Below are 25,674 nucleotides of genomic sequence, written 5' to 3' on the forward strand. Positions count from 1 at the left end.
AAAACAGACAGACGAGTTGCGTTTCCCAAAATAATACTTTCTCTTTATTTTCTAATCAAACAAAACATTTCACGGTTACTCTGACTTCAACTTAAGACCGTCTGCCGGGCGGCTTTTCCGCGTACCGGTCCGTCTCCTCTCCTCGCCCCTGATATGAGAGAGTGAGAGTGTGTGTCCTCCTTGGGCCCTATTTTGTTCCCTCTCCTCAACATGCGCATCGCGTCGTGATTCGCTAGCTGAGTCTTAATGGCCTTCGAGCAGCAGGCAGGTGCGTCTGGAAGCAGACACCCAAATATGGGCAGCGCCGCCTACTAGCCATTGGGCCGTTACGTAGCGTCGTAGCGTCCTTCAATCACCAAGCCCAGTGATGGCTTGGGGTTGCCACAGTACCAGATTTAACAGATTAAATATAATATAATATGAAATAAATACGTCAGATTTTCTTCACTCAAATGATGAAACACCCTTAACTAACCAACAAAAACTGTTCTATTTGAACTCGAGCTACGATGTTACTCACACTCAGAGAACGACTGGAACACCCCGGTTTTGGCCTTTCCTGAAAATTTGAAGAAAAGTGGATTTTACTGGACTATACAACAAAAAGATGTACAAGTTACATTTACATTTAGCCGACACTTGTATCCAAAGAGACGTACAAATCGTGAACAAGATGTCAGCAAGAGGGGTACAAATCTGGCAGCTAAGGGTCAGTGGTGTTGTTAAGTCTAGTAGTGTCGAACCTGAGTGTTACACTCTGAGTGCATACTTAGTAGTATAGACATATTAGCACGATAGGTAGTAGTATATGTATAGAACTATAGTAGTATAGATATTAGCACGATAGGTAGTAGTATATGTATAGAACCATAGTAGTTAGGGGTGTAACGATGCGACCTCACAACGATTCAATCAGATTACGATTCTTCAGGCAACGATTCAATGAATCATGAAATCTCTTCATTTGACCACGATTCGATCAGTTAATTCCCCAGAAAAAGTTTTCTAAAGTTAACCAGAAGAATGGCGTCCCACAAGGCAGCGTGCTGCTCGCCCCACTTCAGTACAACAACATATACAAACGACCAACCCAGAGATGATGCCACACGTCGGTTTTGCATTGATTGATTGATTGATTGAAAACTTTATTAACAGATTGCAGAATGGGTACAATACTGTACGGCTCAATACACACAAGGGGGGATGCAGACCAGAGAAAGACTTTCGTCTCGTTTACATCAGGGTCCCGGATTTTCAATTCATAATGACATTTATGACATACGCAACATACAGATATATATATCATGATATTTATGACATACATGACATACAGATATACTCTGCAATTATGCAGATGACCTGTGCATCACCGGCCAAGGCACAGACTTCACTAGTATTGAGGAAACGCTCAACGACGCCCTCTCAGGATTAACAACCTACTATGAAGTGAACCATCTACGTGCTGCCAACCCAGCAAAAACACAAGTGTGCACTTTCCACCTGAGAAACAAGGAAGCTAAGCGCCAACTGAATGTGTCTTGGTGTGGACCACCACTGTCACACTCTGAGCACCCCGTCTACCTCGGAGTCACACTCGACAGATGCCTTACATTCAAAACCCACATCATGAAGACAAAGGCAAAAGTGAGTACCCGCAACAACTTCCTGCCTAAAAACTCACCGACACCAGATGGGGTGGCATCATGCCCCAAAACACTACGTGCCACATCCAGGGTGGTACTTTTCAAACAGTATTATCTCATTCAGAGTCCAGCGGGATACTTTTCAAACAGTATTATCTCATTCAGAGTCCAGCGGGATACTTTTCTAACAGTATTATCTCATTCAGAGTCCAGGGGATACTTTTCTAACAGTATTATCTCATTCAGAGTCCAGCGGGATACTTTTCTAACAGTATTATCTCATTCAGAGTCCAGCGGGATACTTTTCTAACAGTATTATCTCATTCAGAGTCCAGGGTGATTTTTGCCTGTTTGCAATTACTGATATTTTTATTATAAAATTATGCAAATAATGTACAGAGCTAAAGCAAAGTTACTCCCGGACGGGGTGCAAAGGTTTTTTTCAATACATGAAAGAAAATATGATTTGAGAGATATTTGTAAATTTACTGTTCAAAAAGCTAAGAAAGGGATTAAAAGGAGGTGTATTTCTATTATTGGGGTTAACTTGTGGAACAATGCTGATATATAATTTCTTTTAGAATACTGTTTGAGTCTTAATTTTGTTAAGAATATAGTACAGGCATATGTATAAGGCATTATGCTTCAGTCTGTACCTTTTCAGTCACTGTCAAATCAAATATTGTAAGATTATTGTGCATATTGTATTGTGTAAGATGATGACTAAATAAAACTACTACTACTACTGTATTGAGGTAAAAGGGAGGCCATCGCTACCAATACCCAACGAGACCAAGGAGCTGTATCTTTACCTTTGAAGAGGGAGCTCAGAGAGTAGACAGAGCTGCTCTTGGGGAGCGTCGGCGTCGTGTCAATCTTGGGGAAGCTCTGGTCGCCTGGGGGCCGCAGGCTGGAGGCCGTCTCTTTGACAGACCATGATATGCCTGCAGGCAGGGAACAGATCACGGCTCAGCGCAATAAAACAACTCAACAATTGAGTACATCACAGAGAACCATATAACTCCGTAAGCTTTCTGAGGAACAATGTTTTCAAACGTTATTATCTAAAACAGGGGTCAGCAACCTTTTTGACATGGAGTGCCTGTTTGAAATATAGTTGTAACTAGTGTGCCTCAACAATATTCCATGCATCGTAATTTTTTCCCCCTCATAATCAGGTCTTTTTAACACTTTAACTGCCGGGAAACGCTTTACAGCGTCATTCCCGGCCATGCTCATGTTGCCGAAGGACGCTTTACAGCATCTTTAATATCAATATTTCAAAAATCTGTGATCGGATTCATATTTCCCCTCCGCTGGCCTGAGATCCACCAGGAGGACCCACTGAGCTCTCTGGCGGTTCAGGAGCGCCATCTGGTGGCCGATCGGCGCAATCGCCAAACAGGAAGTGCTATGGAGGTTGTGCTGGTCGGCCATATTACTTCCGGGCACTCGGTTTGGCTGTCGGCACTCTGGCTCGTCACAATATAATAGCGATGCATTGCCAATAACTCGATAAACAACATGATTTGGACGTATATAGTATTATACAAGCTGGAAATGGTTCATCAGGATAAACATCCCATAATCGAAAACGGTCTACACCACGCTGATCGTCCAACGGCGCGAGGAAGATCCGGTGAGATTCAGCGTTATTCTTGAACGTGTTCCATATAAACTGTTATGATGAACATATGACCCACACTAGATGAATGATATAACGCTGCCCACGGAATTATAAACGATCCCGCGCCCATCCGGTCATCATCAGATCATACGTAGATCATTCTAGAAGTACGTCCAATTGAAATTTTTTATATCGCCCCGATTGCCATCAAACTGTATTTCATCATCAATATAATGCATTTGGGGCTATAGATCACGTTCTGGAGAAAGCTGCAGAAAGAGATGAAAACATACTTATACATTAGACCATACTTTACTATGAATATGTGAATGAAAAAGTTTAACGTTGCTACACAATGAACAATACATATAGGACTTTGAATGGGCCCTAATAATGGCAATGTAGCAATAGAATTTAAAAAGTTATAGCCATGCAAAGAAGGGGTACTTATCCATAGACAAATAGAGCTGGCAACCCATGGTATAGCATGAATTTAACCTCCGGCACCCATAGTGTTAATGATAATTTTTACATTATTATTGTTATTATTAACAATATTATTATGATGGTTGTGGGGGGGGAATGCAATGCAGACAAACAGCTGCATACAGTGCGACCATTTCACTCACATTTGCCCATTCATTTTTGGACACATCACACACCAACCTAATAAAACTATGTTTATTGTCATTGTTTTAAGAACCCAAGTTGACTTGGTAATACTCACATTTTGAGTAAAAAAATGGCTTTTAACATGTGCAATGTTCAATGAAATAGAAAAATAAATAATAAAATTTGTTGATTAATCCCACTGGTCACAATGGTGACCGTAATAATGTTTTTGTTATAAGGCTATGCAAATGTTACTGAATGATGTAGCAATGTATTTCCAGCTCAATTGAAATAATAAACAAATAAAGGGTCTCAATTAAATATGTGGTAGTAAAAAGAACCTGTGGGAGGATTTCAACAAGATAAATGCGACAACAGTGCAAAATATTTCACTATAATATTTCAAAGCAAAGAAAATATATATATATATATAATTTTTTTTTTTTTTTTTTTATGCTGTCCCCTGTGCCTATGAAAATGCCCCTGCGTGCCTAGGGTTGCCTACCCCTGATCTAAAAGATGGCCAGAGTGTTGTGTTGAATCATAGTTAAAGACAGTAGAGGTTGAGTACTTTATTATCTAAAGATGGTAAGTTAGTGTTGTGTTCATTCATAGATAGATAGATAGATCTTTATTTGTCATTGTTGGTACAACGAAATTTGTTAGGAACATCACCACTGGCATACAACATAAGATATAACATGTGCAAAATAATAATGTCAATAATAGTAGTAATATAGTAATAAGTAATAAAGTATCAATGTCCCAATGTCCCAATATATAACATACCATCATTGTCCCAAGTGCATTTAGTGCTTGTGCAAATAAATTAATAAATATAAATATTTCAGTCCAGTGAGTTGATGGAAGGAGGGGGGGGGGGGGCGTTGACTTGCAAAGGATGAAGTATTGTATAGTGCAGCAATGCAAGTCCGGTTCACAGTTATTGTTGTAATGTGGGAGTGGGAGTTATGTCACCGGGGGTGGGATGCGGGGGGGGGCAAGTTGATGTTCGTCGTTGAGCAGCCTGACAGCCCGTGGGTAGAGGCTGTTGGTCAGTCTGCTGGTTCCGGACTGGATGGATCTGTACCTTCGACCAGAGGGCAGCAGTTGAAAGAGATGGTTTGCTGGGTGGTACTGGTCCTGTAGGATGTTATTTATACGCCGTAGGCAGCGGGAGGTAAAGACTGTGGAGATATCTGGGAGGCTAGCTCCAGTGATCCTCCTCGCAGCCTTGACCACTCTGTGGAGGGCCTCCTTCTCTGCCCTGGTACAGCCAGTAAACCACACCAGTAGTCCGTACGTGAGTACACTCTCTACTGCGCAGTGGTAGAAGTTGGCCATCAGTCCCTGTGGGAGTTTAGCCCATTTAAGCTTCCTAAGGTAGAAAAGGCGCTGCTGTGCTTTGCCCACAGCAGAGGCAATGCTGACCCCCCAGGACAGGTCATCAGACATTGTCACGCCCAGAAACTTAAATTTTGAAACCCTCTCCACCTCCTCATTCCCAATGAGGAGTGGAGAGTGGCTGAGGTCACCAGTCCTGCGGAAATCGATGATCATCTCCTTGGTCTTCGTGGGGTTGAGAGCAAGGTTATGACCATCGCACCACTCCACTAGTTGCTCAACCTCCCTCCTGTATGAGGTCTCATCATTCCCTCTGATGAGGCCAAGCACTGTTGTGTCGTCTGCAAATTTTACTATGAGGTTAGATGGAGAGGAGGAACAACAGTCGTGTGTAAAAAGAGTGTAGAGAAGTGGGCTGAGTACACACCCCTGAGGGGCCCCGGTGCTAATGGGCAGGGTGGGGGATGTGTGCTTGCCAATCCTAACATGTTGTGTGCGATTTGTGAGAAAGTCCAAGATCCAGTTGCATAGTGTGGTGTTCAGTCCGAGTTTGTGCAGTTTACTGTGGAGCTTGTTGGGTAAAATGGTGTTGAAAGCTGAACTGAAGTCAACAAAAAGGAGTCTTCCATATGTGTGCCTGTGCTCTAGGTGTTCCAGCAGAGTGTGCAACACAATGGCAATAGCATCCTCTGTTGACCTGTTCTTCCGGTAGGCAAACTGGTTGTGGTCTAATGATGGCGGTATGGAGGCTTTTATATGTTTCATAGTTAAAGACAGTAGAGGTTGAGTACTTTATTATCTAAAGATGGTAAGTTAGAGTGTTGTGTTCATTCATAGTTAAAGACAGTAGAGGTTGAGGACTTTATTATCTAAAGATGGTAAGTTAGAGTGTTGTGTTCATTCATAGTTAAAGACAGTAGAGGTTGAGTACTTTATTATCTAAAGATGGTAAGTTAGTGTTGTGTTAATTCATAGTTAATTGCTGCCGATGAGCAGGTTGGCACCTTGCATGGTTGCCTCTGCCGTCTGTGTGTGAATGTGTGAGTGAATGGGTAAAATGTGAGTAACAAATTGTAAAGCGCTGGGCGACGAGGTGGCGCAGTGGGCAAGGCGCTTGCCACCAAGTTTCAAGTTTCTTTAATAGTTGTCATACAGAAGTACAGAATACTTTCATACAAAATGCTTCTTACTGTTACGCTCCAGAGACTGTGCTAGACAAGATAGTATCAAATAACATAGTATAGCATGTAATTTAGAAGTAGAAAATGAGGTCACAGTGTTCAGTATAGACATATGTACAATGTTCGATGCAGAATAGACGTAACTGAGTTACCATATAATATACAATACTATGCAGTGTACTAATGTACAGTACTATATAGTGCAAAGCAGAAATGGGATGAGGTACAATTTAGGTACAATTTACAGTAAGGTGTACGAGTTGTAGTGCAATCCTTCATCAATAAATATAAAGTGTGCTACAGTGTGTTTGTTTAAAGTGGGTGTGTGCTATAAAGTGTGTGGAGTGGGTGCTACAGTGTGTTTGTTTAAAGTAAGTGTGTGCGTGTGGATGTGTGTGCTATGTGCGTTTGGTGGTTGTTGTTGTGTAGTGTTCATTGTTCGTTTAGCAGCCTGATGGCCTGGGGATAGAAGCTTCTTCTGAGTCTTTCTGTGCTCGCCTTGAGACTCCGGTATCGCTTGCCTGACCGCAGCAGTTCAAAGAGGCAGTTGTTCGGGTGACTGGAGTCTTTAATGATTCTCTTAGCCTTGCCCTTGCAACGCTTGTTGTAAATGTTCTGGAGGGTGGGGAGCCCCCCTCCAATTGTGCGTTCGGCTGAACGTGTCACTCTTTGTAGTCTGCTTCGGTCTTGTGCAGTGCTATTCCCAAACCAGGAGGTGATGTTGCCAGTCAAGATGCTCTCTATTGTACATGAGTAGAAGTTCTTAAGGATCTTCTGACTGACTTGGAACTTCCTTAGGCGCCTGAGGAAGTAGAGGCGTTGTCGTGCCTTCTTCACAACACTGTCAATGTGTGTGGTCCATGTCAAGTCCTCGGATATGTAGGCTCCGAGGTACTTAAAGCTGTTGACTCTCTCAACCGGTGCCCCGTCGATGCTGAGGGGGCTGTAGTCCTTGACCCCCGACCTCCTGAAGTCCACAATCATCTCCTTTGTTTTGCTGACGTTCAGGGAGAGGCTGTTTTCCTGGCACCATCCCGCCAGGACCTTGACCTCTTCCAGGTAGGCCCTCTCGTCGTTGGCAGAGATCAGGCCCACCACCACTGTGTCGTCAGCAAATTTGATGATTGTATTGTTACTCCGCTGAGCCACACAGTCGTGTGTGTACAGGGAGTAGAGGAGGGGACTCAGAACACAGCCCTGGGGTGCCCCTATGTTGAGGGTGATGGATGAGGAGGTGCAGTTGCCTGCTCTCACCACCTGGGGTCTGCCAGTCAGGAAGTCCAAGACCCACTGGCAGAGGTCATAGTTCAAGCCCAGGTCCCTGAGCTTGGCTATGAGTATGGAGGGGACTATGGTATTGAATGCCGAGCTGTAGTCGATGAATAGCATTCTCACATAGTTCCCCTGCCTCTTGTCCAGGTGTGATGCTGCTGTGTGCAGCACATGGGCTATGGCGTCCTCCGTGGACCTGTTGGGGCTCTCGGCGTTGCCACCAGCTTGGCTGGTCGTTCATACTAATACAATTGGCAGTATTAGGGGGTGGGAAGCTGGTGGGGTGGGGATCGGACGTTGTGGACAGCGACCCCCATAGGTCGTTTGGTGCGCCTGCGCAGCAGAATCAGGAAGCAGCGAGGGCGGCGTGTCCCTCCCACGCAGACCCCCGACGCTGAGAGATCGCGCTGTGCAGGTGAAAAGATGCGACGGCTGCCTCCTCGAGTACCGGAGGGGACACGTGATGCAAGGCTTCGTCCACATTGCAGCCGGCTTGTGGGAGGCATGGCCTAACAGCGTTCGAGACAGGGGAGGGTAGAATTGGATAATACGAAATTGGGATGGGAGAAAAATTTAAAAATGGGGAGAAAAGGTAGATACATTTTTTTTTAAAGTGATTTGGATAAAAGCGCTATATAAAAAAGCAGCCATTTACCGTTTACCAAAGACAGTAGAGGTTGAGTACTTTATTATCTAAAGATGGTAAGTTAGAGTGTTGTGTTCATTCATAGTTAAAGACAGTAGAGGTTGAGTACTTTATTATCTAAAGATGGTGAGTTAGTGTTGTGTTCATTCATAGTTAAAGACAGTGGAGGTTGAGTACTTTATTATTTAAAGATGGTAAGTTAGACTAGTATTGTGTTCATTCATTGTTAAACAGTAGAGATTGAATACTTTTTGGTTATACAACTGCAAATACAAGGGTTGTCCAACAAATTTCAAAACCGACTTATATGGCTCTTCAGTGCAAGGGTTCAATTCTTGTGACCATCTGCCACGATAACGGTGATAGTTTTTTAACAATTAAAATTGTAAAAGATATAAAACAATGTCCGGCCCATGGGGACATCAACGTGTGTTGTCGGGCCTTACAAATAAATTTGATTTGATTTTGATTTGATTCTTATTAATATCACCCTCTGTTGACGTTTCGCGGTAATCTTTGGTTAATATTGATGTTGACTCCCGCCAAAATAGTCCAGTTTCGTTCGGAAAAGCGTGAAATCGCAGAAGTTAAACGTGATCTTAAAAAACAGTTATTCATCTTACTTCCAACAGGCTCGCCACTCCAGCTGACCTTCTCCACGTCATCCTCCTCATCGTCTTCATCCGCCAGGCCACGGATACTGTTCACAGCCTTCTTAGACTCCTTCAGCTGACAAGAGTGAAGGGAATGGAATCAGGTCTAGTAGAATTTCTCAACCTTTCTGCTGCCAAGGCAACCCTGTGTCCAATAAAATATTCCAGGGCACCCCTACATACGATAAAGACTTTTCCGGTCCTGTCTTTTTTGCTACAATGATGACAAAAGTGCTTGCTTTCAAAATAAGGTCTAAATGGCGTTTCAGGTCTAAATGGCTTAGTACTGTTGACATTACACTGCTTTTAGTAGTAAATCAAATAGCATATATAAAATAAAATTACAGAAAATTATCACCAAAGTGCTATCTGTTACAGCTGCACTGTTTTCCATAAAAATTGCATATTTGGATAAGTGTGACCATTTCTCAAAAACAGAAAATCATGTATTTCTTTTAAATACAGAAAAGGATCACCAACCATTTCTCAAAAAATATAAATAAATACAGAAGACTAGACAATTCCGCGCGGGGAAATTGTGAAAGTGTGGGTGATGCCTGTGCACCGCCGGCCAACGGGAGAGGGTCTGTATTCCTCCGGAGGACAGCTAGCTAGCCGTTGTGGACACTCACCTTTCTAGACAGTCGGCCAAGCATCTTGTATGAGAAATGGACCAAAATTGCCCCGCCTCTGCCAGTCCTTTGTGCCAGTAGGCGTCAGGCTACAGCATACTGTGACATCATACTGTGACATCACAAATGTTCTAGAATGTTCTATTATGACATAATACTGTGTCATCACAAATGTTCTAGAATGTTCTGCCAATCATTCCTTATGGACCAAAATGTCCCGCTTAAAGTCGCTTTGTAGCCAAACGGTGCGGTGAAACTTTCCAAAAAGTAATAGCAACTCAAGTTGGACCAAGCCGGTCGTTTTTATACTTTACCTTATACCTTTATACCTGTGGTGGGAGGAGTTAGCGGACGAAAATCGGCAGAATAAATAATAAATAAATAGTATAGATTACAATAGTGTGGTTCACCCACACTAATAAGCACTCGTTCACTCAGTGGACATTTCTAGCTCAATGCGAGGTCTGCTGCTGCTGCTGGCTAATAATACTGTCAATACGTGGGGAGATCTTTGACAAGGCAACACGCATGTCATCCTCAAGGCTCAACTTGGCCCTATATTTTGTTTTCAGAGCTGTCATGGATGAAAAGCCAGCTTCACACAGATATGTGGTGCTGAATGGTATCATGAGATACTTGGTACTCAGCACCACACTCAGACCAACATGTTTCCAGGGGCACTTCACTGAAACAAGCTCTCCAGGTGGTATCAGATGAGATTTCAATGAGTTCTTCCAAGAGTTTGGATGGAGATGTGTCAGGAAGCTTTGTCTCAATGTTGTCTGTAAAGGGGTTCTTTATCCAGAGTAACTTGGTGATCCTTTTCTGTGTTTTATTAAATAATGATTTTCAGGGTGCCAGGGTGGTGCACGGCCGTCCCGGGTTCGACTCCCGGACCCGGCGACCTTTGCAGAATGTCTTCCCCCATATCTCTCTCCCATCCTTCCTCTCTGCCGGACTTGTCCAATAAACAAATGAAAAAGCTACCAAAACATATTAAAAAAAATTATGATTTTCAGTTTTTGAGAAATGGCCAAACTTATCAAAATGTGGTATTTTCATGGAAAACAGTGCAGCTGCAACAAATAGCACTTTAGTGACCATTTTCTTTAATCATATAATTTATTTTTTGAGAAATCTCAAGGCACCCCTGGCAGCTCTCTGAGGCACCCTAGTGTGCCTAGGCACCCCTGTTGAGAACCGCTGTAGTAGATCACCTTAAGACTGGCTCCAAAACTGACACTTCTGATGGCTTGTTGCATTTTGGACATGCCATCACAAATCATGTCTGTGAAACCAGTCCTTTAAACCCACAGGCAAACAATACAATACTATTCTTGTTATGCTGGGGAGGGGTAACATACCCTCGAGAGACACTAACAAACTGAACAAGCTGGTGAGGAAGGCTAGCTCCGTAGTGAGAGTCAAACTGGTTAAACTAGAGGTGGTGGCAGAGAGGAGGAAGAGGAAAAAGCTGGATGCTATACTGGAAAACCCTTCTATGAATAGCTAGCCAAGATGAGCAGCACGTTCAGCCATAGATTTATCCCCCCACGACACACCACTAACCACCTCTGCCAGTCCTTTGTGCCAGTAGGCGTCAGGCTCCACAACCAATTGGACTGCTGCCAATTGCTGGATAATTAATGGCTGGTGAACTTGCGAACTGTTAGGACTATCTGTATCTGACTCCTTTCTTTTTTTTTTTTTTTTTCCTCCATTTTCCTACGATTTTCTCCCATCCCAATGTTAGTCGTATGCCAATTCCCAGTCCCTTCCTGGTCGCTGCGCTTTACCCCCCACAGTCAGATCATTTGGGAGAGTGGAGGCTACCACGTGCTTCCTCCGACACACGTCCAGCCAATCACCGCTTCTTTTCACCTGGCAGCGCGGATTCTCATTGAGAGGGCGTAGCGTGTGGGAGGACCACACTATCCCCCTCACGTCCAATCCGCGCTTAGCAGATTGGACGGCGCCCCGACCGAACTGTAGGAGTCGCTGTTTACAACGACCCGGACCCACCCCGCCAGCTTCTCCCACCCTCTGATACAGCCAATTGTATCAGTGCAGACGGCCAGCCAAGCTGGTGACAACCCCGGAGCTGTGAGCTGGATTCGAACAGGCGAACCAAGCTCACAGCTCCGGGGCTGGTGACGAACGCAATCTCCGCTCGACCACCTAACCGCCTTCAAATCTGTATCTGACTCTTAATAATAAACACCGTTAGGACTATTTGACTTTTAATAATAAACACTGTTAGGACTATCTGACTAATTAAAAAAAAAAAATATATATTATCTTTCCCCCCTCCTTTTTCCGTTTTTCTCCCATCCCAATGTTTAGTCGTTATGCCAATTCCCAAACCCCTTCCTGGTCGTTGCGCACTCTACCCCCTACCGTCGGTCTGGGAGGGCGGAGACTATCACATTCTTCCTCCGACACATGTGTAGCCAGCCCACCGCTTCTTTTCACCCGGCAGCGCGGACTCTCACTGGGGGAGTGTAACGTGTGGAAGGTCACACTACCTCTCCTAGATCCTTCCCTTGCTGTGCAGGCGCCCCGACCGAACTGTAGAAGTCGCTGTTTACAACGACCAGGACCCACCCCACCGGCTTTCCCACCCGCTGACACTGCCAATTGTGCCAGTATGAACGGCCGACCAAGCCGGAAGTACCGCAGCTGGATTCGATCCCACTGTCTGCGGTGGTAGACAGACGCTTAGTCCGCTGCGCTACCCGGCCGCCGGACTGTCTGACTCTTAATAATAAACACTGTTAGTGTAACTGAGGGGTACAATTCCCTGACTGTATTGATAAGTATGGTATCATTAAACCACTACCGCTTTATGTACTTTAACTACTGGCCACACAGTACATGATATAGATATGATGAACACTTTCCCACCTGATGAAACCAAGTCCACACAAATGTATCCGTCGAATCTTTAATATATAGCAAAGGGTATATACAACGTTCACGTAATGACATTTATGATTTGAATGCACTTGTAAGGCAAATGAGTATTCGTAGGCAAATCAACATTGAATGTCCAATCTCTGGTTACGCAGGAAGCAAGTATACAACCTGGTTCTTTAGGGAACTATAGCGATGGTACTTAATGATTATAGCTGGATACACTAAAGGGGGTCCCGCTGGTTGTAAGTCAGTAGGGGGGGGGGGGGTTAGGAGAGCCGCTGGCGATATCCCATCTGGCCAACGATTTCTTGGGAGAATTCAGAGTGCTGAACACGGTGCCCACAGAACCTTGGTCCACAGATGAATACAGTTGGGCCCTCTTGTAGAAGGTAGCTGCCGGTCCACAACGAAGAGACGTGAGGCGACCTCACTCGGGTTAGAGCGCCGTCTCACCTGGACTCCTCTCGGGGGTAGTTCCAACACTTACCAGTGTTGGCTGTTATCCATGGCATAATCAAAGCACCCAAAGCAAGTAGATAATCCAAGCCGTGTAGGGCTCGCCGTCGTCCGGGTAAGGTAATCCAATGTGCAGGTCCACTCGTCCTTGCCCAGAACTCCTCGGATGAAAGCACCACACGTGGTCTGCCCAGCCTGGTTAAGACTCTAGATAACGCGAGGAAAACGATGGGGGTACTGCTCACTTTATAACTCTAACCGAACGATGCACCATACATAATAGACTATTATTAACTTAATAGAAATACGTCCCACTCGACGGTATAGTGCCAAACTATGACAATTCAACTATTAATCCACACGATGTCTCAATGCCATTCTGAGGCCAAGTTGACCATACTGCACCACACGTGTATCGTGGGTGAGGCTTAACGTCTTGCCACTAGGTTGGAGGGTAAAGAACTAAGGGCTAAGGGAAGTTCTACTTTACTTGCGCCATATATATATGCGCTGTGAACAAATAGTACCATTCGTATTTCGGCAGACGTATTCCTACGTGGAAACGGGGCTAGTAACGACATGTTCGTCGGCACGATTGAACTTGAACCAAGGGGCTTGGCTGCTGGCGCCAAGTTCTTGTCCAATGAGAGAATGAAACTATTATGGGCTGTTAGTAGACCAAAGGGATATTCAGTGTATATGTACAAGGAATATACAAGGGATATCAAACGATATACAAATACTATTAAATATATATCCATAAATAAATATATATATTCGGTTTAATCTGATCCTTCACAACAGTTAGGACTATCTGACTCTTAATAATAAACACTGTTAGGACTATCTGACTCTTATTAATAAACACTGTTAGGACTGTCTGACTCTTATTAATAAACACTGTTAGGACTGTCTGACTCTTTATAATAAACACTGTTACGACTATCTGACTCTTAATAATAAACACTGTTAGTGTAACTGAGGGGTACAATTCCCTGACTGTATTGATAAGTATGGTATCATTAAACCACTACCGCTTTATGTACTTTAACTACTGGCCACACAGTACATGATATAGATATGATGAACACTTTCCCACCTGATGAAACCAAGTCCACACAAATGTATCCGTCGAATCTTTAATATATAGCAAAGGGTATATACAACGTTCACGTAATGACATTTATGATTTGAATGCACTTGTAAGGCAAATGAGTATTCGTAGGCAAATCAACATTGAATGTCCAATCTCTGGTTACGCAGGAAGCAAGTATACAACCTGGTTCTTTAGGGAACTATAGCGATGGTACTTAATGATTATAGCTGGATACACTAAAGGGGGTCCCGCTGGTTGTAAGTCAGTAGGGGGGGGGGGGGTTAGGAGAGCCGCTGGCGATATCCCATCTGGCCAACGATTTCTTGGGAGAATTCAGAGTGCTGAACACGGTGCCCACAGAACCTTGGTCCACAGATGAATACAGTTGGGCCCTCTTGTAGACGGTAGCTGCCGGTCCACAACGAAGAGACGTGAGGCGACCTCACTCGGGTTCGAGCGCCGTCTCACCTGGACTCCTCTCGGGGGTAGTTCCAACACTTACCAGTGTTGGCTGTTATCCATGGCATAATCAAAGCACCCAAAGCAAGTAGATAATCCAAGCCGTGTAGGGCTCGCCGTCGTCCGGGTAAGGTAATCCAATGTGCAGGTCCACTCGTCCTTGCCCAGAACTCCTCGGATGAAAGCACCACACGTGGTCTGCCCAGCCTGGTTAAGACTCTAGATAACGCGAGGAAAACGATGGGGGTACTGCTCACTTTATAACTCTAACCGAACGATGCACCATACATAATAGACTATTATTAACTTAATAGAAATACGTCCCACTCGACGGTATAGTGCCAAACTATGACAATTCAACTATTAATCCACACGATGTCTCAATGCCATTCTGAGGCCAAGTTGACCATACTGCACCACACGTGTATCGTGGGTGAGGCTTAACGTCTTGCCACTAGGTTGGAGGGTAAAGAACTAAGGGCTAAGGGAAGTTCTACTTTACTTGCGCCATATATATATGCGCTGTGAACAAATAGTACCATTCGTATTTCGGCAGACGTATTCCTACGCGGAACCGGGGCTAGTAACGACATGTTCGTCGGCACGATTGAACTTGAACCAAGGGGCTTGGCTGCTGGCGCCAAGTTCTTGTCCAATGAGAGAATGAAACTATTATGGGCTGTTAGTAGACCAAAGGGATATTCAGTGTATATGTACAAGGAATATACAAGGGATATCAAGCGATATACAAATACTATTAAATATATATCCATAAATAAATATATATATTCGGTTTAATCTGATCCTTCACAACAGTTAGGACTATCTGACTCTTAATAATAAACACTGTTAGTTAGGACTGTCTGACTCTTATTAATAAACACTGTTAGGACTATCTGACTCTTAATAATAAACACTGTTAGGACTGTCTGACTCTTATTAATAAACATTGTTAGGACTATCTGACTCTTAATAATAAACACTGTTAGGACTGTCTGACTCTTATTAATAAACACTGTTAGGACTGTCCGACTCTTAATAATAAACACTGTTAGGACTGTCTGACTCTTATTAATAAACACTGTTAGGACTGTCTGACTCTTTATAATAAACACTGTTAGGACTATCTGACTCTTATTAATAAACACTGTTAGGACTATCTGACTCTTAATAATAAACACTGTTAGGACTGTCTGACTCTTAATAATAAACACTGTTAGGACTGTCTGACTCTTACTAATAAACACTGTTAGGACTATCTGACTCTTAATAATAAACATTGTTAGGACTATTTGACTTTTAATAATAAACACTGTTAGGACTATCTGACTCTTAATAATAAACACTGTTAGTTAGGACTGTCTGACTCTTATTAATAAACACTGTTAGGACTATCTGACTCTTAATAATAAACACTGTTAGGACTATCTGACTCTTAATAATAAACATTGTTAGGACTATTTGACTTTTAATAATAAACACTGTTAGGACTATCTGACTCTTAATAATAAACACTGTTAGTTAGGACTATCTGACTCTTAATAATAAACATTGTTAGGACTATCTGACTCTTAATAATAAACACTGTTAGGACTGTCTGACTCTTATTAATAAACACTGTTAGGACTGTCCGACTCTTAATAATAAACACTGTTAGGACTGTCTGACTCTTATTAATAAACACTGTTAGGACTGTCTGACTCTTAATAATAAACACTGTTAGGACTATCTGACTCTTAATAATAAACACTGTTAGTTAGGACTATCTGACTCTTAATAATAAACATTGTTAGGACCATCTGACTCTTAATAATAAACACTGTTAGGACTATCTGACTCTTACTAATAAACACTGTTAGGACTGTCTGACTCTTAATAATAAACACTGTTAGGACTGTCTGACTCTTTATAATAAACACTGTTACGACTATCTGACTCTTAATAATAAACACTGTTAGTGTAACTGAGGGGTACAATTCCCTGACTGTATTGATAAGTATGGTATCATTAAACCACTACCGCTTTATGTACTTTAACTACTGGCCACACAGTACATGATATAGATATGATGAACACTTTCCCACCTGATGAAACCAAGTCCACACAAATGTATCCGTCGAATCTTTAATATATAGCAAAGGGTATATACAACGTTCACGTAATGACATTTATGATTTGAATGCACTTGTAAGGCAAATGAGTATTCGTAGGCAAATCAACATTGAATGTCCAATCTCTGGTTACGCAGGAAGCAAGTATACAACCTGGTTCTTTAGGGAACTATAGCGATGGTACTTAATGATTATAGCTGGATACACTAAAGGGGGTCCCGCTGGTTGTAAGTCAGTAGGGGGGGGGGGGTTAGGAGAGCCGCTGGCGATATCCCATCTGGCCAACGATTTCTTGGGAGAATTCAGAGTGCTGAACACGGTGCCCACAGAACCTTGGTCCACAGATGAATACAGTTGGGCCCTCTTGTAGACGGTAGCTGCCGGTCCACAACGAAGAGACGTGAGGCGACCTCACTCGGGTTCGAGCGCCGTCTCACCTGGACTCCTCTCGGGGGTAGTTCCAACACTTACCAGTGTTGGCTGTTATCCATGGCATAATCAAAGCACCCAAAGCAAGTAGATAATCCAAGCCGTGTAGGGCTCGCCGTCGTCCGGGTAAGGTAATCCAATGTGCAGGTCCACTCGTCCTTGCCCAGAACTCCTCGGATGAAAGCACCACACGTGGTCTGCCCAGCCTGGTTAAGACTCTAGATAACGCGAGGAAAACGATGGGGGTACTGCTCACTTTATAACTCTAACCGAACGATGCACCATACATAATAGACTATTATTAACTTAATAGAAATACGTCCCACTCGACGGTATAGTGCCAAACTATGACAATTCAACTATTAATCCACACGATGTCTCAATGCCATTCTGAGGCCAAGTTGACCATACTGCACCACACGTGTATCGTGGGTGAGGCTTAACGTCTTGCCACTAGGTTGGAGGGTAAAGAACTAAGGGCTAAGGGAAGTTCTACTTTACTTGCGCCATATATATATGCGCTGTGAACAAATAGTACCATTCGTATTTCGGCAGACGTATTCCTACGCGGAACCGGGGCTAGTAACGACATGTTCGTCGGCACGATTGAACTTGAACCAAGGGGCTTGGCTGCTGGCGCCAAGTTCTTGTCCAATGAGAGAATGAAACTATTATGGGCTGTTAGTAGACCAAAGGGATATTCAGTGTATATGTACAAGGAATATACAAGGGATATCAAACGATATACAAATACTATTAAATATATATCCATAAATAAATATATATATTCGGTTTAATCTGATCCTTCACAACAGTTAGGACTATCTGACTCTTAATAATAAACACTGTTAGTTAGGACTGTCTGACTCTTATTAATAAACACTGTTAGGACTATCTGACTCTTAATAATAAACACTGTTAGGACTGTCTGACTCTTATTAATAAACATTGTTAGGACTATCTGACTCTTAATAATAAACACTGTTAGGACTGTCTGACTCTTATTAATAAACACTGTTAGGACTGTCCGACTCTTAATAATAAACACTGTTAGGACTGTCTGACTCTTATTAATAAACACTGTTAGGACTGTCTGACTCTTTATAATAAACACTGTTAGGACTATCTGACTCTTATTAATAAACACTGTTAGGACTATCTGACTCTTAATAATAAACACTGTTAGGACTGTCTGACTCTTAATAATAAACACTGTTAGGACTGTCTGACTCTTACTAATAAACACTGTTAGGACTATCTGACTCTTAATAATAAACATTGTTAGGACTATTTGACTTTTAATAATAAACACTGTTAGGACTATCTGACTCTTAATAATAAACACTGTTAGTTAGGACTGTCTGACTCTTATTAATAAACACTGTTAGGACTATCTGACTCTTAATAATAAACACTGTTAGGACTATCTGACTCTTAATAATAAACATTGTTAGGACTATTTGACTTTTAATAATAAACACTGTTAGGACTATCTGACTCTTAATAATAAACACTGTTAGTTAGGACTATCTGACTCTTAATAATAAACATTGTTAGGACTATCTGACTCTTAATAATAAACACTGTTAGAACTGTCTGACTCTTATTAATAAACACTGTTAGGACTGTCCGACTCTTAATAATAAACACTGTTAGGACTGTCTGACTCTTATTAATAAACACTGTTAGGACTGTCTGACTCTTAATAATAAACACTGTTAGGACTATCTGACTCTTAATAATAAACACTGTTAGTTAGGACTATCTGACTCTTAATAATAAACATTGTTAGGACTATCTGACTCTTAATAATAAACACTGTTAGGACTATCTGACTCTTACTAATAAACACTGTTAGGACTGTCTGACTCTTAATAATAAACACTGTTAGGACTGTCTGACTCTTAATAATAAACACTGTTAGGACTGTCTGACTCTTAATAATAAACACTGTTAGGACTATCTGACTCTTACTAATAAACACTGTTAGGACTATCTGACTCTTAATAATAAACATTGTTAGGACTATCTGACTCTTAATAATAAACATTGTTAGGACTATCTGACTCTTAATAATAAACACTGTTAGGACTATCTGACTCTTACTAATAAACACTGTTAGGACTGCCTGACTCTTAATAATAAACACTGTTAGGACTATCTGACTCTTAATAATAAACACTGTTAGGACTGTCTGACTCTTAATAATAAACACTGTTAGGACTGTCTGACTCTTAATAATAAACACTGTTAGGACTGTCTGACTCTTAATAATAAACACTGTTAGGACTGTCTGACTCTTACTAATAAACACTGTTAGGACTATCTGACTCTTAATAATAAACATTGTTAGGACTATTTGACTCTTAATAATAAACACTGCATGGACTCTGGTGCAGTGTGTTGCTAGTGCTAGTGCTACTTGCCATGTTAAGAACCATGTATACTATTATTACTGACTGATTGAATACTGCCATTCCACTACCGTTATCACTATTATATAAATATAACCACTATTACTATGTTCTATTATTATTACCTAATCTGCCTGTACACCCCCCTCATGCTGCTATGACATCAGAATTTCCCCAAGAGGAATAATAAAGGAACACTTGAATTTATGTATTTTGTATAGCCTATATATAATAATTGTATCGATTATATTTGTTTAAAAACATACAGATCAGGCATTGAGAAAATGAATGACGCCATTTGACCATGCAGTCATGGAGGAAAGCTCACCTTTGTGAAGTCATCGTCTTCATCATCGAACGCGAACGCCTTATACTTTGAACTGTTCCAATATTCATCCTCGTCCAGTTTACCCCGTGTCATCTGAAAACACAAGCAGAATGCTCTGTCTGCTCATCTGTAGAACGGACTCTATTGTTCCGTCTGCTCATCTGTAGAACGGACTCTATTGTTCCGTCTGCTCATCTGTAGAACAGACTCTATTGTTCCGTCTGCTCATCTGTAGAACGGACTCTATTGTTCCGTCTGCTCATCTGTAGAACGGACTCTATTCCAAAGCCACCGTCGCTGATCCGACTCACCACAAGACTGGCTCCATGGTCGCTCTAACTTGCTGTTAAATTACTGATACGTGGTGTACCGTTGTGTGGCTGGTGTAATTCTGTATGATAGCATGCACAATAGAGCTATACCATATATATATACACATTTCTATAATTATTACCTCATAATATACATCTATCCACATCTGTCTGTACATACCTGCCTGCATATAATAATTTTTACATATCTGTAGATACTATACCTGTACATATCCCTTATCTACTCTTACTAGTTATGCTGCTGGCCAGTATGACTTACTACTACCATAGTGTCTTTATACCTGTATCACTGTACATATTAATACTACCATAGTGTCTTTATACCTGTATCACTGTACATATGAATACTGCCAGTATGACTTACTACCAGACAGTGTCTTTATACCTGTATCACTGTACATATGAATACTACCATAGTGTCTTTATACCTGTATCACTGTACATATTAATACTACCAGTGTCTTTATACCTGTATCACTGTACATATTAATACTACCATAGTGTCTTTATACCTGTATCACTGTACATATTAATACTACCAGTATGACTTACTACCATAGTGTCTTTATACCTGTATCACTGTACATATTAATACTACCACAGTGTCTTTATACCTGTATCACTGTACATATACTACCATAGTGTCTTTATACCTGTATCACTGTACATATTAAAACTAACAGTATGACTTACTACCATAGTGTCTTTATACCTGTATCACTGTACATATTAATACTACCAGTATGACTTACTATAGTGTCTTTATACCTGTATCACTGTACATATTATACTACAACTCTTGTCTTACTGTACCACACAGAGAAGACATACTCATTAGGGCTGAACGATTAATCGATTTTAAATCGAAATCGCGATTTGGAATGATGCAATTATCAAATCGCAAAAACAATATATATTCGCAATAATTTTTTTTTACATTTTTTATTTAACCAGGAAGTCCCATTGAGATACAAGATCGGTTTGGGAGAGGGAGGTAAGGGGTTTTAGATTGTGTGTTGTGAAGTTTAGACTTCAGAGAGGGAGAGTAAAGTACAGAAAAAAAGGTACCGTTGGGTACCGGTATCGATTCCCAGGTAAAAATAAACATTTTCAGGCTCGGTGTCCCGAACAGACCCACCGCGTAGGCCAGATGCAAGCCGCATTTTACAATAAACCTCTGTGAGCTACTTAAAAAAAAATTATAATCGCAAATTTTATCGCAATCTGTCAAAAAATCGCAATTAGATTATTTCCCAAAATCGTGCAGCCCTAATACTCATCACATCCTGCAACGACCCATAGGCCACTCTACACTGCTGACACTGGTGACGGGTCTGCATCCCCTTAACAATTGTGTGTATTGAGCCGTACTGTACTTGTCTTGTACCCATTCTGCAATCTGTTAAATAACGTTTTCAATCAATCAAACGACTCAATACACACAATTGTTAAGGGGATGCAGACCAGACGAATGACTTTAGTCTTGTTTACATCAGGGTCCCCCATTTTCAATTCATCATGACATTTATGACACACAGATATACAGATATAATATATACAGTACTGTTACATGATCATCCAGACATTTATGACATACAGATATACAGTACTGTTACATCCAGACATTTATGACATACAGATATATACAGTACTGTTTAAGAGACAGAGATGATAAAAGAAAATATATATATTCGAGGGGGAAGCAACTGTACATTGGGGGGGGGGGGTAAACACATGTCCCTGTCTTGTCAAACTGTAAAGCGTGTGCAGAGAGAGTGTGTGTCTGCCGGTATTGTCACCAACTCCAAATGAAGCGTAGCTGTAAATGGGGACAGTGATGCTACAATTACGTTAACGTCACTTAACCTAGCTAGGAACATTGATCGTTTATCGGGTCGTTATACAGCTGACGTGAGCATGAGCTAGCTAGTAGTGTATTACATTTTATGTGAATTACCCTTTTAGCTATGACACGACACGCAAGTAGACATAGATATACCTTTTGTGGTTAACGTTATCTATGTTTGACTTGAATTCCTCAATTAAATAGTCGTTGATGACAATAAACAAGAGCAAACGCCCAAATGTTTACCTTCTTTAGCTGTAGCTCGTCAACCTCAAACACTTCCTGGTTGTTGCGCAGTGGCCCCTGGGAGTTGTAGTCAACTTGTGATCTAAAATTCTAAATGGTTCTGGGGCCACTACCAAAGAAAGACTCTGTGGCTCTACACAGGATTCAAAATAAAGCATTACTGATTCAGTTTCACTTAATTTGTTCTTACTTGAACACAAAATATTTTAAAGGGGACACATTATGCTATTGCATGCACTCATCTGTGTTTCACTACACACTTGAGTGCATGCTTACCAACTGTTAGTCTGCAACACTACCGACATCTAAGAAGGGAGATCCCCCCTTGAATGGCCCTTCTAAGGTTTCTCTCCTCCACACTGCCTGTGGAGCATTTTTCCCTATTGTTAGGTTTTAGTGAGTTTTTCCTTACCTTCGCGTGGGGTATGTCTGGGAGTGCTTGCATTCTTTCTTTTATTTGTATTTATTTTAAATTTGTTGGACCTTATGGTGTTCTTGTTCTGTTCTTGACTTATTGTTGTTTCTTCTTGACTTGTTTAAAAAAGACGTGTACGGCCCATGGGGACATTAACGTGCGTTGTCGGGCCTTACAAATAAATTTGATTTGATTATTATGTATCCTTTCAACAATTTTACAAGACTTCATTGAATCTTTGGCACATGTTTGTTAAATGTTTGCAAAGAAACTAGTTCAAATCTAATAGTAATAATTGTCTTGCCTTATACGGAACACACCGTTTTTGGTGGGTGTAGCACCCACTACATTTTTTATTAATAATACATTTTCCTGCCTGGCTGCTCGACACCCAAGAGCAACGGATTGATTGATTGATTGATTGTTTGATTGATTGAAAACTTTATTAACAGATTGCAGTATGGGTACAATACAGTACAGCTCAATACACACAATTGTTAAGGGGATGCAGACCAGAGAAAGACTTTCGTCTTGTTTACATCAGGGTCCCCCATTTTCAATTCATGAATGAATGAAAACTTTATTTAACAGATTGCAGAATGGGTACAATACAGTACGGCTCAATACATACAATTGTTAAGGGGGTGCAGACCTGAGAAAGACGTTTGTCTTGTTTACATCAGGGTCCCCAATTTTCAATTCATAGTGACATTTATGACATACACAACATACATGACATCATGACATTTATGACATAGGGACATACATGACATACAGGTATATAGTACTGTTACATTTGTGACATATACGATATGCAAATATACAGTACTGTTACCCATAGATCCTGACAGAGTATATACATATGATGGGGAGGGGACTGTACATTAGGAGGGGGTGGGTGGGAGAGAAATATACATACGGTGGGGAGAGAATATATACATACGGTGGGGAGGAGGCTGACTATTAGGAGGGGGTGGGGGTGGGGGGGGGGTTGGACATTTACGGTGGCCAGTTTAGAATTGCAGCCTCCCGTAGGTGCTCTTTAAGAGCGGTTTTGAATGTGGGTAGTGATTCACATTCCTTTACAGCTTTGGGTAGGGCGTTCCACATTGATGTGGCATAATTGCGAAACGTGTTTAGTCCCCCATCATAACATACATGACATAGATACAGTACTGCTACATCTATACATTTATGACATACCAGATTAACAAATACAGTAGTTTGTGATACAAAAAGAGAAAAAAAAGAGAGTATATACATTTGACGAAGAAACTGTACATTGGATGAGGTGGGGGGGGAACTGTACATTGGATTATCAACGAAGCCTTACTTGGTTCTAAGAAGAGGGTCTCGTGTATTATTGGGTTAGGACATTTACTGTACATTGGAGGGGGTTGGGTTAGGACATTTACAGGGGCCAGTTTAGAATTGGTAGGTGCTCCTTGAGAGTGGTTTTAAAAGTGGGTAGTGATTCACATTCCTTTACAGCTTTGGGTAGGGCGTTCCACATTGATGTGGCATAATTGCGAAACGTGTTTAGTCCCTTGTTTGAGCCGAATCTGGGTTTGACATGATTTGTGGAGCTCCCTCAGGTGTTGTGGTCGTGGTATTCACTGACCTTTGGGAAGTATTTTGACATGTACATGGGTACCTTAGTCGTGTGTAGTGTATCTTGTAGACCAGGCCCATTGCAAGTTGCTGTACTCTTGTCGTCTACTCTAATCTAAGCCATCCTAGGTTGTCAAAGTGGGCAGGGGTGAGGTGGGTTCTAGGAGTAAGGTCAAGCAGTAGTCTGACCAGTTTGTTTTGTGATGTTTGTAATTTTGTTTTTAGCGCCTTTGAGGTGCTTTGGTACCATGAGGTGCAAGCATAGTCGTAGTACCCTTGAATGAGTGCTCCTGCCAGAGTCTTCAGGGTATTCTTGTTTACCAGAGAGGAGATCCGGTACAAGAATCTAGTTCGTTGGTTGACTTTTTTTTATTACATTGGATGCCATTTTGTCACAGGAAAGATTAGCCTCTAGGATGGAACCCAGGTATGTAATTTCATCTTTCCTTGTGACAATATTGTCACCCACTGTAACTGAGAAGCCGTCGGTCTTGCCGAGTTTGTTATTTGAACCGAAGAGAATGGACTCTGTTTTGCCCATGTGTAATGATAGTTTGTTGTCAGCGAGCCAGGTGCAGATTCTGCCTAGTTCCGAGCTGAGGGTTTTTTCAACCTGTAACTTGTTCTTGTCAGAGACCAGCAGGGCTGAGTCGTCCGCAAACAGGAACAAGTTGCAGAAACTTGAACAAACTTGGCAGTAGATTAGGTAGGCAGTATTCCTGGCTCCAAAAAGCACAACTGATCATCATCCAAGCTATTTCATCCTCCTATGACATCACAAACTGCAATAAGTCTGAACAGCTCGTTTGAATTGTTTTAATTGTGTGTAAAATTACAGAAAATTAAAAAAAAAAAATTAAAAAGAAAGAAAATGAAGCATGAATGAAGCACAATGTTTATATATTCTGCTACAGAGTGAAGCAGATCAGATAATCAGATTTGATTCACAGAGCTTCCTAAATTAATTAGTGGCTCTTAATTATAAAACATACATTTTTACTCCTTGTCATATTTAAAAACAAAAGGTATTACCTGCTGTTATTAAATGCCTTTCTGTTCTAGTGTAGAGAATATTATGTGGTCATATTTTTCAATATTTTCTGTTTAAACATACAATATTTACAATGCTGTTAAGATTCAGACAAGAAATATTTACATAGCACACATTAAAACAAGGTTCCCAGACGCTCCTGGCCAAATTCCCAATCTCTGACATCAAGGCCACCTCATCACGCCCCCCCTTTGCAGCCCAGGCCGGTTGCAGCCCAGGCCGGTTGCAGCCCAGGACGGTTGCAGCCCAGGACGGTGCAGCCCAGCCCAGCCACTGGTCCAATTAACCACTTATTCGCTGGAATCAGTCGAAAAATAACCAGAACTATTATCCTTGAGTGCCGCTGACGTCAAT

At 41.7% G+C, this 25,674-nt stretch overlaps 1 protein-coding gene across 2 annotated transcripts in view; it reads right to left on the reverse strand.

The window, feature by feature from the left end:
* The window catches only part of vipas39 (VPS33B interacting protein, apical-basolateral polarity regulator, spe-39 homolog), a 56,670-nt gene extending 34,373 nt beyond the window's left edge, over positions 1-22,297 (reverse strand). The window contains exons 1-5 of one of the 2 annotated variants that reach the window (XM_084314770.1): positions 22,109-22,221; positions 19,820-19,912; positions 8,949-9,054; positions 2,456-2,587; positions 521-559 (exon numbers count right to left, since the gene is read on the reverse strand). In XM_084314770.1, coding sequence (XP_084170896.1) covers positions 521-559; positions 2,456-2,587; positions 8,949-9,054; positions 19,820-19,912 — 370 coding nt within the window. In that variant the 5' untranslated portion in view covers positions 22,109-22,221. Of the gene's footprint in view, positions 1-520; positions 560-2,455; positions 2,588-8,948; positions 9,055-19,819; positions 19,913-22,108; positions 22,222-22,243 lie in introns of those variants that run through there. The other variant, XM_084314769.1, reaches the window with a different exon arrangement.
* Positions 22,298-25,674: the final 3,377 nt, after the last annotated feature.

Source organism: Notolepis coatsorum, assembly GCF_963971535.1.
Source record: "Notolepis coatsorum genome assembly, chromosome: 5".
Taxonomy (NCBI): domain Eukaryota; kingdom Metazoa; phylum Chordata; class Actinopteri; order Aulopiformes; family Paralepididae; genus Notolepis; species Notolepis coatsorum.